At 41.9% G+C, this 18,350-nt stretch overlaps 1 protein-coding gene across 7 annotated transcripts in view; it reads right to left on the bottom strand.

Annotated features, from left to right (window-relative positions):
- The window catches only part of LOC132894137 (TOG array regulator of axonemal microtubules protein 1), a 144,001-nt gene extending 125,925 nt beyond the window's left edge, over positions 1 to 18,076 (bottom strand). For 3 of the 7 annotated variants that reach the window (XM_060933502.1, XM_060933508.1, XM_060933509.1), the window contains exons 1-2: positions 17,828 to 18,076; positions 13,302 to 14,509 (exon numbers count right to left, since the gene is read on the bottom strand). In XM_060933502.1, the coding sequence (XP_060789485.1) occupies positions 13,302 to 14,474 (1,173 nt within the window). In that variant the 5' untranslated portion in view covers positions 14,475 to 14,509; positions 17,828 to 18,076. Of the gene's footprint in view, positions 1 to 13,301; positions 14,510 to 14,649; positions 15,650 to 17,657 lie in introns of those variants that run through there. The other 4 variants (XM_060933503.1, XM_060933505.1, XM_060933506.1 and 1 more) reach the window with 4 other exon arrangements.
- Positions 18,077 to 18,350: the final 274 nt, after the last annotated feature.

The raw sequence follows: 18,350 nt of genomic DNA, 5'->3' as shown, positions 1-18,350 counted from the left end.
TTATGAATGTTGACTTCAACAAATAATTAACCCTGAAACAAGTAAGTAAAGAGCAGTGTCTCTCCCCAGGGATTTCAAATAGCATCCTGGTAAACTGGCATTTTGAAATAGCATTTTGCTTCTTGAAATAGCATCAAAAATCCACACTATATGTTTCGTAAATGGGTCTGTCTCAGAAACTGGGTACTGTGGGGGTACCCCACTAAATATACTCACAGTCAATAAACTATACGGTTTTGAATGGTGATGTTGGTTTTAATTTGAAATAAAATTATGAAAGAAATACAGATCAAACAATCTTTGATGTGAATACTCTATTCAGAATTTGGCAAAAATTCTGCAAATTTGTGGAAAAATGGCAGCTTGATCTGGGACATGATAAATGGTCGACTACATCGCATTCCCTTAAAAAGGTTGTAGTCCACTGAAAAGTCTACAGTTACCACTAATTGTATTTTAAGTTGTAACTTTATACACCTAAGGATTGGTGCGCTCACAGAATAATCATAACCGTAATAAAACATCATGCAAAATATTTCATCACCGTCGTAACTCCATTTTCCGCATACCCAAAACCAATACGATCGTGTGTTTTGATCTAAACGGAAAGCCTCAGGGTCAAGGTCACGACCTCACCAAAAGTAGTAACTTAAAATCACTACGCCATATAAACATTTAGTTATAAATCTGCGATTTAGTTTTTTAAAATGAAAGCTGAAAGTTAGGTATAGAATATGTTTCTTACAGAATATGTTACGATGGTAGCTGGTCTTGTATGAATTTCTGAGCTATAAAATGAGTTGTGGTCTATTTTTTACCGTAGCGTGTTGTTTGTGTGCGGGGAAGGACACACATTAACAATTTGCACATGTAGAATGGAATTTTCCACTCCAACAGTTAGAAGTTGATCGTGCTTCCATTTGCGATCTTTCTGTTATGCGAGTGATCTGTTCGGACGTTATCACTGAAAAGGTGAGTTTTGACAGTTTTATTTTGTTTTAGTCCTGCAGTATAAGGCAATAGAATGTTTCTTTTTCATCATACTTTCATACTTTGTAGCGTTTGCATATTTTTGGGCAATATTTTACAACCATGGTCAATTTAGATCGAACTTTTGATAGAATCTACGGCCAGTCATTTTGCCCCGCCCCCGCCTCGTGCTCCGTCTGGTGCGGTAGTGATGTCCCATTGCTCGCGCGCCGCAGCAGAGACCCGCGCGACCTTCAGCCGGTACAGTCGCTCTTCTTTTACCACCGCCGTTATTCTCATCTTTCCGGTGTGTTCTTGATTTTTCCATTGTGTCCTATTTCGCCATATCAAATACCCAAAATGTATCATATTATTCATATTTAAGTGAATAATCAATTCAGTCGTCATCATAACTTGGCATTTTTAACCCAAGCAATCAAAAAGAGGAAATTTATTTAATATTTTCACTCATCTGTGAAGGAGGGGCTTTAATTCTTCATGATGTAGTTATTTTATATGGAAATCAATTTTACAAAAGCATTTGAATTGTAATCAAAAAAATTTTCCGCAGTGGAGGCCAGATAAAGCAAGATGCTATCTTTATTCTTATTAAACATGACAAAAGAAACATTGAGTGTTAGGTAAATGCAAAAAAAAAAAGTTAAATTAGAAAAATTTACTTTTTGACCATAATGTCCCAAATGAGAGACCAGTTTCCAAGATGGACCCAAATACATTCAGTCGGTAAACAGGAAGTCGATGTGCGACAGACCTGAAAACGGTATACATGGTATTAGAACCCCAAGTTGAAGTTTGGTACGAAGTGGCTATGATTTGTGGTTGCTGAGAAAAAGGGTGTTTTGGACGGACGGAGATATGGACGGATGGACAGAAATAAACCAGTATACCCCCCTCCTTCGGAGTGGAGGTATAATAATCATGTCTTCAATTCAAAACAATCACAGCAACTTATATATCTCATTAACATAACCAAAAAAAGAGTGACTTTCAGGGAGGCGTGCAAGTGCCAGGAAATGCACTAGAATGCATCACTGAGCATGCAGAACCCGTGAGCTTACGGGCACCTAAGGTGGCCCCTGAACCCCCAGCTGTTATAACTGGTGCCACTATGCTGATATTTTGGTCTATTTAGAACCCTGAGATATTATAATAATAATAATAATAATAATAATAATAATAATAATAAAAATTTCTCTTTTATGACTTCTACATTATCGAGTCAGTACAAAAACATTTTAGAGTTCCAAACCTTCGTTCATTTTCCAGCACAAAATTAAATGTTACAGGAAAAAAAAAAGTTTGTATCTGAGCAGCATATTCCATAAGAAACCAGTTTTCAGATTAAAAAAGAAAACATAATGAAGGCTACTAGGTTTTGGCGCAAAATTAAGAAGCGACTGCGACAGTCAAAGTGTCCAGAAGAACCGTGGCTGGTTCTGTCAGATGCTCAGTAAAACCTACAGATCATTTCCTTATAAAACTGCACTCGTTGTACCTGAGACGACTATTTTTTTTTTAAAGCACCAAATATTGACTTTGTTTCATTTATTATGGCTTACTGCTGTTTATAGTATTTTTTTTTAAATGCTGAAACATTTCATTTCACAATTTTTAAGCCATTTTTGTTCTACAGCATTTCTTTTACATGTGCGTAAGACTTTTGAATGTGAAAATAAGATACAAACAAACTGGCATTCCTTGACAACTTCCAGTTATTATTACCTGCTCTGTCGCTAGGAACACTGTTAGATTTGAAGAAACACACTCGGCGGAAAGTAAGAAACATTTCCCTAAAGGCTCAATAGCTTAATTAGACTCGACTCGAGTCCCCATCACAGGGAGCACCAAGATTCTCCATCAACACTGCTGCCTTGAGAACAGGAACAAAAACTCTTTTTTTTTTTTTTTTCCATTAGCAGGAGCCACTCTTATTTAATCAGTTATGAACAATTGTACAATATTGCCAAGTAATATTTGAAACAAACAGTGTCATCATAAAGTCTATTATATAATTATAAATGATCATTATAATGCGTAAAAATTTGAGTGTGTTAAGTGGGAACAAATGGCAACACTGAGTGTACGGGGTGTAAGGATTAGTCAAATAGCTCAAAAAGTCTTGTTATGGACAAATGATGAAACGAAACATCTTTTTAATGGACGTTTTGAATCCTGCACAGACAGCTCTCTCTGAGGATGAGAACAAGAGTTCTCTGAGAGCACAGTATCCCCCGCTGGAGACTCTGCCATAACTCTGGTAAAATGCGACCGAATTGAACGAAATTGCAATCTGCGTATTATCAAAGAATCCTGCCAAGTTTTGTGAAATTCCTCCAAAACTTGCGAGGGAAGTTGATTTCAGAAAGCAAGCGCACCTTGATGAAATTGCCAAAGTACAAGTTTGTTAATAATCAAAAGGCATAACTCTGGTAAAATTTGCCCAAATTAAACAAAATTTCAATATGCGTATACCTGTCATATAACAAAGCCTTTTGCCAAGTTTGGTGAAATTCGTCCACAAATTGTGAGAGGAGTTGATTTCAGAAGAACCTACACCCTCATGAAATTGTCAAAGTACAAGTTATTTAATCAAGGGTCAAAACTCTGGGGAAAATTTTCACAAACGAAATTAAATCGCGATATGCGTATTACCGTCACATAACAAGGCCTTTTGCCAAGCTTCGAAAAATTTGTCTGAAAATTGTGAGAGGAGTTGATGTCAGAAGGCGAGCGCACCTTCATGAAATTGAGAAAGTACAAGGTTGTTAAATCAAGGGCCACAACTCTGGTAAAATGCAACCAAATTGAACAAAATAACAATATGCGTACAACCGACATGTAACAAGGCCTTTTGCCAAGTTTCATGAAATTCCTCCACAGATTGTGAGAGGAGTTGATTTCAGAAGGAAAACATTCTCATGAAATTGTCAAATTATAATTTTGTTGATCAAGGGCTGTAACTCTGGTAAAATGTGACCGAATTTAACAAAATTACAATACATGTAGGGGCGGCACAGTGGTGTAGTGGTTAGCGCTGTCGCCTCACAGCAAGAAGGTCCGGGTTCGAGCCCCGTGGCCCTTTCTGTGCGGAGTTTGCATGTTCTCCCCGTGTCCGCGTGGGTTTCCTCCGGGTGCTCCGGTTTCCCCCACAGTCCAAAGACATACAGGTTAGGTTAACTGGTGACTCTAAATTGACCGTAGGTGTGAATGTGAGTGTGAATGGTTGTCTGTGTCTATGGTGGGGTTTACATTAGACCATATCAGCGGATCATCAGATTAACGTTTTTAAAACGATTCGCCTGCACACAGCAACGCCAATACACGGATACGCTCGGCTCCGCAGGCATCCTGCGCTCCAAATCACTCCGCCCTGAACAGCGAGTGCCCTCTGGAGGGTGCGCACTCCAGCCCTGCGCAGCTCACAGAGTGCGCGAGTATAGCGCACGAGCAGTGATTTGGGACTGAGCCGCTGTATGTGTGATCTCAGTGCATGTCGGGCATGCGCGTCACTTACCACTTGCAAGTGGAAGGATGGCAAGCCTAAAGACAATCATAACTACACAATGGGCAGTATTTGCATCAGTATTTGCAGTATTTTCATACTTTTATACTCTTTAATGAAAGGTGATACAAGGCGGAAGTCCGCGCCGTTTTTCAGCAGTCGTGTCACATGACCAACGCCAGCGAATCAGGAAGGTGGATGTCACAGTGACGTTGTCCAATGACGACGCCAGCTAGAGCTCAGCACAGCGTATCCGCGTATTCTCAATGTTTACACAGCACCGGACCAGACACGATCTGGATTGAATACGTGGACCCTGGCGGATTCCCGTTTCCAGGCGTTTCCAGGCGTTTTAATGTAAACGGACAGTGCATCCGCGAAGAAAACGAGACAGATACGGTCTAATGTAAACTTGGCCTATGTGTCAGCCCTGTGATGACCTGGCGACTTGTCCAGGGTGTATCCCGCCTTTCGCCCGTAGTCAGCTGGGATAGGCTCCAGCTTGCCTGCGACCCTGTAGAACAGGATAAAGCGGCTACAGATAATGAGATGATGAGATGAGACAATATGTGTATTGCCGACATATAATAAAGAATCCTGCCAAGTTTCGTGAAATTCCTCCCAAAAATTGTGAGAGGAGTTGATTTCAGAAGGTGAGCACCCTTCCTGGGATGGAAATTGCCACGACGTAATCCCCCTTCGGGTCTTTCAGCCAGCAGGGGATTAAAAAGTGAACCAATCCTTCATGACGACTATTTTAAAGGAGAACTGAAGGCAAATTTTTTATTGTCAAAATTCTATTTCTCTCATTTTATTAAATATAGGAAGGCATTCTTGATAGCTATTTTGTCACTGCTGTAGCAAGTTATGAGTGTTTGAAATATGCTCTGTAATATAATCAGTCCATATGTCAAAGCAATGTCTCAACGAATCTCATTTACAGCCCTGTGCGAGACATCGTAGGACGAAAGTAAAATGCACAGCGGAAATCAAAGTGACCGACATCTGCTAACGTTGTCAAAAAGACGCGCGCGCCCTCTTTCGAATGCTGATGTAATCAAGCCGGAAGTTTTGTTTGTTTCGATAGCAAAATCAGGAAAGTTTGAAAAAAAAAAGTAGGTAGTAATTGTCATTTAAACTCGTTTTTGTGCAATACTTCGTTTGGAAAACAGTTTTCAAAATGGTGGCACTGACACTTCACTTTTCGAAGTCTCACGAAGATCGTGCGGATAAGCGACGCCTACCGTGGACCAAACGAACTCAATTCAACATAGCTAAAAACCGAATAGGCCGATAAGTATAATATTTAATCGCCAATACGAATCACGATACAAGGTTACTAAAACCGAAAACGTACTTGAATAACACGTTAATTAAGAAACAAAGCAAGTTTGAAAATGACTTCAGTTCTCCTTTAAAGGCAGGTGAAATGAAATGTCCTACTGAAGAAGAACCTGAATCTAAGCAAAATACAAATCAGGCACACTTACAGCCTATCTGACCTTAAAGGGATAGTTCGGGATTTTTGACATGAATCTGTATGGCATCCCCATCAATAGTGTCGTGCAAACACACTGACTTACCCCTGACAGCATCCTGTGAGTCCAGTTCTTGTCCAGTTTTGGTCCAGACGAAAGTAGTCTGGCAAGTTTGTTGGGGTCACGAAAGTAAAACGTTTTTCATCTCAAAACAGTATGTGTTCAAAAGAGTGATATATTTGCATCACAAACCCGTTGCCAAATAAAAAGTCAGACCTCGAAATCGCTTGGCACTATTTTCTCTCCCTTCTCATCACTGTGCGCTGCCGGCTTCATCCAGCTGTGGCTCCAGCTTCAAGGATAAGCTGGAGCCGCATAAGTAGGAGTCCCGGCGGGTGGTTTGTATTCGATTCGTTTATATCCCGACCTTGTCAGCGGTCAGATTTATGTTCATGGACCCGGTAAGCTGGTAAATAATATTTATTTTTTTCTTTACCAAATTCTAACAGAAAACGAGAGCGCCCGAAAGGGAAAACCATTGAATCCTGAATGACTCCTATTTGTATAAATAGGGCACTACATAGGCAGCAGTGGTAGTTTCTTTTTCCCTGCCATGGAAGCGCACTTGTATACTGAGGAGGAAAGCAATTTGCATTACAGCCGTGAGGCGGCTCGGCTCGGTTTTCCCTTTCGGGCGCTCTCGTTTTCTGTTAGAATTTGGTAAAGAAAAAAATAAATATTATTTACCAGCTTACCGGGTCCATGAACATAAATCTGACAGCTGACAAGGTCGGGATATAAACGAATCGAATACAAACCACCCGCCGGGACTCCTACTTATGCGGCTCCAGCTTATCCTTGAAGCTGGAGCCACAGCTGGATGAAGCCGGCAGCGCGCAGTGATAAGAAGGGAGAGAAAATAGTGCCAAGCGATTTCGAGGTCTGACTTTTTATTTGGCAACGGGTTTGTGATGCAAATATATCACTCTTTTGAACACATACTGTTTTGAGACGAAAAACGTTTTACTTTCGTGACCCCAACAAACTTGCCAGACTACTTTCGTCTGGACCAAAACTGGACAAGAACTGGACTCACAGGATGCTGTCAGGGGTAAGTCAGTGTGTTTGCACGACACTATTGATGGGGATGCCATACAGATTCATGTCAAAAATCCCGAACTATCCCTTTAAACACGTTATTTAGCCTCACGTGCTTGTGTACCAAGAACTCAGGATTACATCTGCTTCTGGGAGGTCGTTCATTTCCTCCTAATAAAGGAATCCGTGTAATAAAAATCCACGTGGTGGCCTGTGCCAAAGCCCTTGGAGCTTGTCTCAGGTATCATGAAGCACAGCAAGGTGAAAATATGTTGGAGCCTTTCAGCAGCGCTGTGGGAGCCTGTAACCAGATCACTGCACTGTGTCTCTGTTCTCTCTCTCTCGCTGACAGATGACCCTTTCACAGCAATCTTTTCTACTTCTTAGCAGCTGTTAACAATCCGAGGAACATGGCAACTAGATTCTAGGCGTCAGCACAGCGAGTGGTCAGGAGCGTTGGGTGGAGCTGTACAAATTGTATGAAACTACAGGTGACGTGCTGAGAGAAAATTCACTGGTTGAGAACTGTACAATCACAGGTTTTTTGTTTTTCAGTGGAAAGTAAGTGGGCTGTCCTTATTTATTTCATGGATGCAAACGGCGCGCCTTTTGGCGGATGCCGCCTTTTTCACGGCTGTCTGGGGGACTTGTGTGAATCGTGCATATCCAATGAGGTGTTTGTTTGTTTGTTTTTGGGGGGGTTGGAGTGTCTGATTATAATTTCATCAAAGTAAATTCTGTATTAAAATTACTAAATAAGCAAATGCCGTTACAGTCCATGAAACATAGGAAGTATAAGTATGAGAAGAAAACAGTAAATCAGAAAGCTGCGCACGTAAAGCCAATTGCGTAACTTACGTTGGACTGATGGAAATCCTTGCGCGTGCAGTGAGGTGCAGCCAGCAGCAGATAATGGCGTGCAGCCAATTGGCTTTACGTGCGCAGCTTTCTGATTTACTGTTTTCTTCTCATACTTATACTTCCTATGTTTCATGGACTGTAACGGCATTTGCTTATTTAGTAATTTTAATACAGAATTTACTTTGATTAAATTATAAATCAGACACTCCAACGCCCCCCCCCCCAAAAAAAACCTCATCGGATCTGCGTGATTCACACAAGTCCCCCAGACAGCCGTGAAAAAGGCGGCATCCGCCAAAAGGCGCGCCGTTTGCATCCATATTATTTTACAGTTCTGTAGTGTAACTGCTTCGACAACAAATGGCGTGCTTTTCTGCTGAGTTAATCTGAAATTATTTATTGCCATGGGGCGGCACGGTGGTGTAGTGGTTAGCGCTGTCGCCTCACAGCAAGAAGGTCCTGGGTTCGAGCCCCGGGGCCGGCGAGGGCCTTTCTGTGCGGAGTTTGCATGTTCTCCCCGTGTCCGCGTGGGTTTCCTCCGGGTGCTCCGGTTTCCCCCACAGTCCAAAGACATGCAGGTTAGGTTAACTGGTGACTCTAAATTGACCGTAGGTGTGAATGGTTGTCTGTGTCTATGTGTCAGCCCTGTGATGACCTGGCGACTTCTCCAGGGTGTACCCTGCCTCTCGCCCGTAGTCAGCTGGGATAGGCTCCAGCTTGCCTGCGACCCTGTAGAAGGATAAAGCGGCTAGAGATAATGAGATGAGATGAGATTTATTGCCATACGACCAAAAGCCTTAATCATTAGCATGGATTATTCCCAAAAAGAACAATTTGTGAGAGGAAATTTTTCATCGAGTTATATACAGTCGTGGTCAGAAGTTTACATACAGTGACATGAATGTCATCTTGGATATGAATGTCATGGCAATATTTGGGCTTTCAGTAATTTCTTTGAACTGTTCTTTTTCTGTGGCAGAATGATTGTACAGTATACATCTTTAATAAAAAAAAAAAAAAAAAAAAACACTAGAATCTGATGCACAAGTTTTAATTTTCTTTGGGTTTTCTGAAAACAACACAGAGTCAAAATTATACATACAGGGTCAAAAATTTACATACGCTCACTTAGATTACTAATTCAGAGGTGCTGAAACTTCCAAAATGTCTCTTATCTTGCCAAGGCCAAGGTCTCTTAACTTCCTGTTAGTGATCATGATTGACTACAGCTGGTAGCGTCTCTATGCCTTCATAAAAAGGGTTTGTTTACAGCACTCATTGGATTGACCAACACAGTAAAATGGGAAAGTCCGAGGAGCTCAGTGCAGATCTGAGAAAGATGATCACAGATATACACAACTCCGGAATGTCTCCTGGAACCATTTCTAAACAACTGCAAATTCCAAGATCACTTCAAATAATTGTATCCAAGTTATTGTGACATGTAGTCACTTTGCCAAGCCACTTTGCTTCAAGAAAACCCAAAACTGTCACCCTCAGCTGAAAGGAAATTGGTTTGGATGGTCAGGAACAACCTGGGAACCACCATGGCACAGCCCTGCCATGAACTGGAAGCTGATGGATCACTGTCTACAGTTCAGATCACCATGGACTAAGAGGCTGCTCTCCAAGAAATGAACACCTGCTCCAAAACTGATACCTTCAAGCTTAGCGAAAGTTTGAAGCTGACCACACAGACAAAGAAAAAGCCTTCTGGAGGATAGCTGTATGGTCAGATGAGACAAAGATTGAGTTGTTTGGCCACAATGACCACCATGTACAGAGGGACACTGTACCAGCTGGTGGTGGTGGTAGGATCATCATGCTCTGGGGCTGTTTTGCTGCCAGTGGAACTGGTTCATTGCACAAAGTAGATGGAATAATGAAGGAGGAGGACTTCATGAGAATTCTTCATCAGAAACTTGAACACAACTTGGGACTTACAACAGGACAATGAACCCAAACACGCATCAGAGCTGGTTGTGGAGGATAAAGCAGGCTAACATTAAGCTTAAAACAAGTCCTGACTTCAACCCTATTGAAAATATATGGACCGTGCTTATAAGTCAAGTCCATGCCAAGAAAAAATAAATAAATTTATTTGAACTCTACCAATTCTACCATGAAGAGTCGTGAAATATCCAACCAGAATTCTGCCAGAAGCTTGTTCATGGTAAACAAAAATGTTTGGTCACGGTGAATCTTGCAAAGAGAGATTTTAACCAAATATTAGGTGTGCTGTATGTATCATTTTGACCCTGTGTTGATTTCAGAAAACCCAAAGAAAATTAAAACTTGTGCACCAAATTTTAGTGGGTTTTTTTTTTAAATTAAAGATGTATGCTATACAATCATTCTCCCACAGGAAAACTACAATTCAAAGAAATTACTGAAAGCCCAAATATTGCCATGACATTCATGTCACAGTATGTAAACTTCTGACCACGACTGTATTTCTAAGATTCATATCCCAACACCTTGAAATCTGGCAGGAAAAAAAAAAAATCAGCAGGATCATCCGACACCCACCATGTGGCCAAAGAGCGACCTCCTGCTGATATGTGACTCATTCATTCACTCACACACACATACCTTTGACTAGGCTGCTCGTCTAATTGAGAGTTTACATTTAAAAACTAGAAAAGCACTCGGAGAGCGCAGACCTCCGCCAAGAATCCTTTAAAAAATTCCGGGATCAAGACGGTGATCCGGATCACCGCCAAAATTTAATGGATTGTTACCTGTGCCCAGTCACACCTCTGGAAAAAATTTCAGAGCAATCCGTTCATTACTTTTTCCGTAATGTTGCTACAGACAAACCAACAAACAAACCAACACTACCAAAAACATAACCTCCTTAGCGGAGGTAATAACCCAAGCACCCAATTACACTACACTCAACTCTACGACCATAAAAACAAGTCAACACGAGTTATACACCAACTTGGACATTCAATTAGATCAGTCTACAGATTACGCTCTTAACAGGAAAGACAGACACACAATTCACGAAATGGCAGACCTTGATATCTAATTTGTACTCAACCAGATGAATATCTCAGACACAAACTCGTAACGCTGAAATATCACAGATCTGCCAGCGTACGCTCGCATTAAAGGTAATGCGCGACGTGGATTGGTGTGCGTCATGGAAAAATATCCGCTAGCAAATTCAGAACATTGTTCCATGCTTTTACATATCAACACGTTTTCCTGTACGTGTTTGCTTTTCGGTTTCGTTCCCATTTATTATTCATTCGTCGGAAACATTTTTTTTACCGAGTCGGCTCAAGTCACTCATGTTGCACAAGTGGTGTAATAATAAAATAAACTTTAATAAATACTAATTTTTGAGGCACTGATTTGATGAATGAAAAGCCCAATTCTGATGATGTTTACTTGTTTGATCATGGCAGACTGTCACTACTGCTTTCGGTAATTTCAGGTTTTATTTAGTTTCTTGGGTCAAAGTGTAATGCCTGATTAAAGGAACAGTCCACCGTACTTCCATAATGAAATATGCTCTTATCTGAATTGAGACGAGCTGCTCCGTACCTGTCCGAGCTTTGCGCGACCTCCCAGTCAGTCAGACGCAGTCAGACGCGCTGTCACTCCTGTTAGCAATGTAGCTAGGCTCAGCATGGCCAATGGTATTTTTGGGGGCTGTAGTTAGATGCGACCAAACTCTTCCGCGTTTTTCCTGTTTACATAGGTTTATATGACCAGTGATATGAAACAAGTTCAGTTACACAAATTGAAACGTAGCGATTTTCTATGCTATGGAAAGTCCGCACTATAATGACAGGCGTACTAACACCTTCTGCGCGCTTCGGCAGCGCATTGATATCTGAGCTCTGTATCAATGCGCTGCCGAAGCACGCAGAAGGTGTTAGTACGCCTGTCATTATAGTGCGGACTTTCCATAGCATAGAAAATCGCTACGTTTCAATTTGTGTAACTGAACTTGTTTCATATCACTGGTCATATAAACAGGAAAAACGCGGAAGAGTTTGGTCGCATCTAACTACAGCCCCAAAAAATACCATTGGCCATACTGAGCCTAGCTACATTGCTAACAGGAGTGACAGCGCGTCTGACTGCGTCTGACTGACTGGGAGGTCGCGCAAGGCTCGGACAGGTACGGAGCAGCTCGTCTCAATTCAGATAAGAGCATATTTCATTATGGAAGTACGGTGGACTGTTCCTTTAAAGGTCCACTTGAACACTCAAGTGTGCTCTATCATCATTGCTCGAAAACCTTAAAGCTAGACTGCCTTTCAGATTTTTCAAGTGTAGGTCATAAAAAGAATTTTCCCCAACACCCAATTATTTTTGTTTAGTGGACTGAAAGCTACTGAATTCGAATCAGACTTCCAATTTTATTAGTTTAACAGAACAATTAATGAATTTAAGGCCACGTGGCCCTAAATTCTCCGCTATTATTTCTTGCTTCACCGTGACGCAATACAAGAGACTACGTCATGCATCACGTGGTGGGCTTTCCCCGTTCGCGCAAGGCATTGTGGGATACAAATTTGAAACAGGAGAGGAAAATGAAGGACGCGAATGAAATGTGAAAGACCGACTACAGTAACGGAAAGCGAGAAGAAAAGACGTTATGTTGTATACGAAGGAAAGGAAACGCAGGACCAAACTAATAAATATTGGCGCTCGGCGAACACCTCGGTGTGATCAGCTGTTCGTTTAGCGACAGAATGATGGAACTATCAGTGCACGGTCAAAGGTAAACCTGTAGATGGCGGTAATGCAACACCGCATGCCAGCTGCCGTAAAACCCAAAAGAAGAAGGTGGTAAACCTGCGCATGCGCACACGGACTTCCTGTGTCTGCTTGACTGCGAGAGGCGAGCGATTTCATGCGCATTATTTGCTCAGGAATCCCCTCAAATTCAATAACTTCCCAGCCACAGAATGGCTTGGTTTTTTTTAAGATATTACAGAAATAAACGTATATCACAATGACCAAATTTCAGAGGGAACCAAATTTCACCGGTTTTATGAAATCAAAAGGCCGTCTACTTTTAACGACAGGCATTTCTGCATCTGATAGCTTAATGATGCAATAACTGCCAGCTAAAGGAGATCAACCATGATCGCTGATCAAGTTTCTGTGTGGTCAGGAAAAAAAATAAAAATAAACAAACATTAGAAGTGGTTTCTTAATTTTTTTCCCATAGCTGTAAATGCATAAACCTGGCCACTGAATATAGTAATATAAACTTCCAAAAAAAAGAAAAAGAAAGGGACGCCATTCACGTTCCGAGTTTCTGAGTGAGACTCATGCTGACCTTTCTACTAAACGCTTCTCTTTTGCATGCAACGTTAAAGGTATGAGATGATCTAATCCCTCACCTTATTGAACAACTTTCCATTCACTGCATCGTAGGGCTTCCGACTTCCTGCACACGGAAGGCTCAGCCTCTCCCAGGGGAGCTTGTTTTTGGCCTTGCCGGCACTCACTACCCTCCTCTGTAACGGTATCTCGTCAGTCAGAGATCCGAGACTGTTGTAGGCACTCAGCCCTTCCGAGTCCACGTCTGTCTTGTAACTCCTCGCACTGTTCATCCTCCCACCATAAAGGATCCAGTCCAGATCCGCTCCAGAGCCGAACTGGGGGGAGCGCCGCTGTCCAGGTTTGGGGATAACCAGCGCGTATTCCACCGTCCCATCCGCAGATAGCCGAGGAAGGATGTGCCTCGCCTTTCGTGCCTGTATAGCAGCCTGAAGGCCCTCGGCATCACCATTGAGCTCCACCCTGTCGATAGCCTTTATCACTGTCTGCTTGATGCCCGTGTCGAGGCAGGAATCGAAAACGGCAAAGAGCTCCAGGGCTGCATGTCGAACCCTCTTCTTTCCATCTGCAAGATAAGGAGCAACCAGAAAACACAGATGTGGGATGTTGAAGTCTTTCCTGGGGTGCTCGAGCATGGCGGCTATAATGATGTTGAGAACATCCTCTCTTACTCTTGAGTGTTTGTGTTTCAGGTGTCCTGTTACAAGGTCCAGAACTTTCTGTGGCCCTACGATCCTCATGAGCTGCCGAAAAACGCTCATGTATTCGTTCCGTGAAACGGTGCGCGTATCCCCCAGGGTTTTGAGGGCCACGTACACGATCTGTTTGTAATATTGGTCCACGCTGTCGTCTAGCTTTTGAACAAGGACGTTCAGGACCTGTAAAGTGCCATACAAGACTTTAAAGTTGGTATCATCCAGGAGTTTGTGCAAAAAGGAGATGAATTCCACAACACTGTCAAAGGAAACGGTTTGCATTTCCAGCTCAGACAGCAGGCTTTTCAGCTCTTCTACGCCTTTTGTACGGTTTTGGTAGTTCTCACGATCGAGGAGCTGTTTGTGTAACTCCAGTGGTATTAATCCATAAATCATCGTTGTTCTCTTCAGAGTCTGGTCAAAGCCAAGCACACTGAGAGGCTGCACGTTATTTCTATGAGTCAATACATCTGGTGAGATTCTGTACAGCTCATTTTGATGATGGCTGTGTGATCGAAGGTTTATAGAATTGGGCATCCGAAAAAGAGGTCCAATGTGAAAAAAATATCACACTAAAAACAGAGAGAGAACAATAGCAAGTCAAACTGCTGGAAAACAAACAAACAGATCATCAACGCGCTGACCAAATACAGCTGGAACAACAGTAAAGAATCAGGTGACGCCCTTTCAGGGAAACACCTGTGGAATGTACCTGTACCTTTAGCAGCTTCAGTGAGATGGTGAAAGTAAAGGCGACTGAAGCTCAGTTTAGTACTGGGTCAGGCACTGCGTAGTGGTTCGGAATCAGAACCTGAATCAGAATCGCGTTGACTGACTAGACAAACACAAGGGTTGTTTTACAATCAGGGTACAAAGTTTGTGTCACAGGGGTCCAAAATTCAAACTGATTCAAACTGGTTCTTGTACCAGTTTTTAAGTGAAGGACAAGTTAAAGAACAGATTTCAGGTAATTTTTTGACATAATATAAATGTGTATGGTAGTTTTGTGTAATCTGCTATAAGATGGGAGAAACAAATGAAGTGATTCTCGGAGAGGACTTTTTTTTTTTGACAATTCAGAATCCACTACTTCCATAGTGCTTTTAAATATAAGGCTGTAAGCTTTGTGTTAGCTGTCTCTAATATTTATTTCCCAATATCTTGACCAGGATGAAAATAATCATTTTAGATATGTTATTTTATATCGGAAAAAAATTAGCTGTCTCGGAGAGGACATTTTTTTTTGACACAATTACATACTAATTTGATCAAAATAGTCTGAAAACTTACTGGCATTCAACATTAAAACTTACACTACCGTTCAAAAGTTTGGGGTCACCCAGACAATTTAGTGTTTTCCATGAAAAGTCACACTTTTATTTACCACCATAAGTTGTAAAATGAATAGAAAATATAGTCAAGACAGTTTTCTGGCCATTTTGAGCATTTAATCGACCCCACAAATGTGATGCTCCAGAAACTCAATCTGCTCAAAGGAAGGTCAGTTTTATAGCTTCTCTAAAGAGCTCAACTGTTTTCAGCTGTGCTAACATGATTGTACAAGGGTTTTCTAATCATCCATTAGCCTTCTGAGGCAATGAGCAAACACATTGTACCATTAGAACACTGGAGTGATATGGCCCTTTTCCACTACCCTTTTTCAGCTCACTTCAGCTCGCTTCAGCTCGCTTCAGCCCGACACGGCTCGCGTTTCGACTACCAAAAACCAGCACGACTCAGCTCGTTTCAGCCCTGCTTAGCCCCTAAAACTCGCACCGTTTTGGAGTGGGGCTGAAGCGAGCCAAACCGTGCCGACTGAGGTTGGGGGCGTGAGCAGACACTCCCCTGTGCACTGATTGGTGAGGAGGCGTGTCCTCACATGCCCACACACGCCCCGCGAGCACGCTGGGATCTGTAAACACCGCAAACCCGGAAGAAGAATAATTACGAATTACGAGAATTTCTGAAGCCTTATGCGCCTCGCCTCATCTATACGCTCTTGCCAGTATCTGTCCGCCACAGCACCAAGACCAGCAACACTAACGACTCCATGTCCTCCATGTTTATTGTTTACTATCCGGGTTGAGACTACTGCTTAAAAGCTCACTGAATCAGTGACATACAGAGCATCGTGGACGAGTTCGCGGAGCGCAAGGCTCGTCGTATGCCCTTCAAATAATGCGCGCAGTAGGCTATTGATGTTTTATTATGAGCCATGTACAGTATGTCGCCTAATGTTTTTTTGTTTCTGAGTTACATGTTCGTTTGAAGGACTTAATGTACAAAATAACAGTTGCACCCCGTAGTGTTGAAATTGGTAAACACAGTGCATTCAGTGAGGTTTGCACTGCCCTCCTTTTATTTCTGACTCTTCCTGTCACCACTCTGAGCGCTCATTCGTATGCCCTTCAAATAATGTGCGCAGTATAGGCTATTGATGTTTTATTATGAGCCATGTACAGTATCCTAATGTTTTTTGTTTCTGAGTTACATGTTCGTTTGAAGGACTTGATGTACTAAATAACATAGTTGCACCCGGTAGTGTTGAAATTGGTAAACACCGCAGTTGCGGACATTTTGTAGCCTAAAATGATGTTATGATAAGCTTTAATAAAGGGCCCGGTCATTTGCCCCGCCCCCGGCCCGGCTCGGACTTGTTCCGCCACTGTCACTGATGTCACTGTTTGCGCTGCTTAACGACATCACATGACGTCCACCCACTTTCGCTAACTCCACCCAATGTGTCCACCCACTTCCAGCCAGCACGGTTCAGCGCGGTTGTAGTCGAAATGCAACTCCAACAGCCCCGCTCAGCTCGACTCAGCTCGACTCGGCACGGCACGGCTCAGCCGCGTTTGTAGTGGAAAAGCGGCAATAGTTGCTGGAAATGGGCCTCTATACACCTATGGAGATATTGCACCAAAAACCAGACATTTGCAGCTAGAATAGTCATTTACCACATTAGCAATGTATAGAGTGGATTTCTGATTAGTTTAAAGTGATCTTCATTGAAAAGAACAGTGCTTTTCTTTCAAAAATAAGGACATTTCAAAGTGACCCCAAACTTTTGAATGGTAGTGTATGTGTATGGTAGTTTTGTGTAATCTGCTATAAGATGGGAGAAACAAATGAAGTGATTCTCGGAGAGGACATTTTTTTTTGACAATTCAGAATCCACTACTTCCATAGTGCTTTTAAATATAAGGCTGTAAGCTTTGTGTTAGTTGTCTCTAATATTTATGTCCCAATATCTTGACCACATTTTAGGATGAAAATCATTTTAGATATATGTTATTTTATATTGAAAAATTAGCTGTCTCGGAGAGGACTTTTTTTTTTGACACAATTACATACTCATTTGATCAAAAGAGTCTGAAAACTTACTGGCATTCAACATTAAAACTTAACTATGTTTCCAATGATACGGAACCAAATATTTGTTTTATGGTATAAAGAATGATTTAAGTGCATCCCTGGTCAAAATAAGCACTTTTTTCTAAATGACACGAGTAATTTTGCTAAATATGACATATATTGCCATACATTCACCAAAAATAACCTTATCACCACATTTTTTTTTTTGCATGGTAAATAGAGCTATCACAGGGCTACAATAAACAACCAAGTTTATTTGGTCAAGCCTTTTGATATTGAAGATAATAAGTGTTAAATGTGATTTTTAGCTTGCGGACCCTGATTGTAAAACAACCCACAAGGTACCTGATTTGGTGTTTGGGACTTGAACAGAGAACATAACGAGCCAAATGGGTCATGTCAACCGAGCTGGAGAGGAGAACCGAACCGAACCGAACCACTGAACAGTGTTTATGTCAAGATCGTTGTTAGTAAGCAGCTACAACATAACAACAACAACATGTTGAATTACTAACGCGTTGTGCTGAGAGTCGAGAACTTCACCCCCTCCCAAAGCTCCACCATCACATTCCAGCGTCTCTGTGCATTAGTTCCATTCCAAACAGCGCAGTGTCCAGCTGTATTCAGCACACAAACAGTTTAACTCCACATTTGAGGAGCTCAAACCTGCTTGATGTTTTATTCGTAGTGGATTTTCGCGACGTTGTTGTTGCTGCTGTGTTCGGGATCAAAATGGCGCCGCACATCACAAACCAACACTGCTTCCATGGTGACGCCAGCTCGAGTCTCTGGAAGCGCGCGAGCTCAACCCCTGCAAAGCACTCTGGGATTTGTATGAAGCTGGATGTTGTTATGGCGACCTGTAGCAAAATTACTGAGGTCAAGACCTCACTAAGTGTTTCTATATACATTTGCAATATATAGTACTTATAGGTACTATCTGTATCAGTTATTTACACCACAAGTGTATTGAAACCAAACCCAACATAATATGGACCTTCATTAATGATTTCCCTATAATACAACTTTAACACCCTA

The sequence above is a fragment of the Neoarius graeffei genome, chromosome 11 (genome assembly GCF_027579695.1).
Source record: "Neoarius graeffei isolate fNeoGra1 chromosome 11, fNeoGra1.pri, whole genome shotgun sequence".
In the NCBI taxonomy this organism is placed as follows: Eukaryota; Metazoa; Chordata; class Actinopteri; order Siluriformes; family Ariidae; genus Neoarius; species Neoarius graeffei.
The sequence above is the reverse complement of the archived record's forward strand: the minus strand, read 5'-3'. Positions and strand labels throughout refer to the sequence as shown.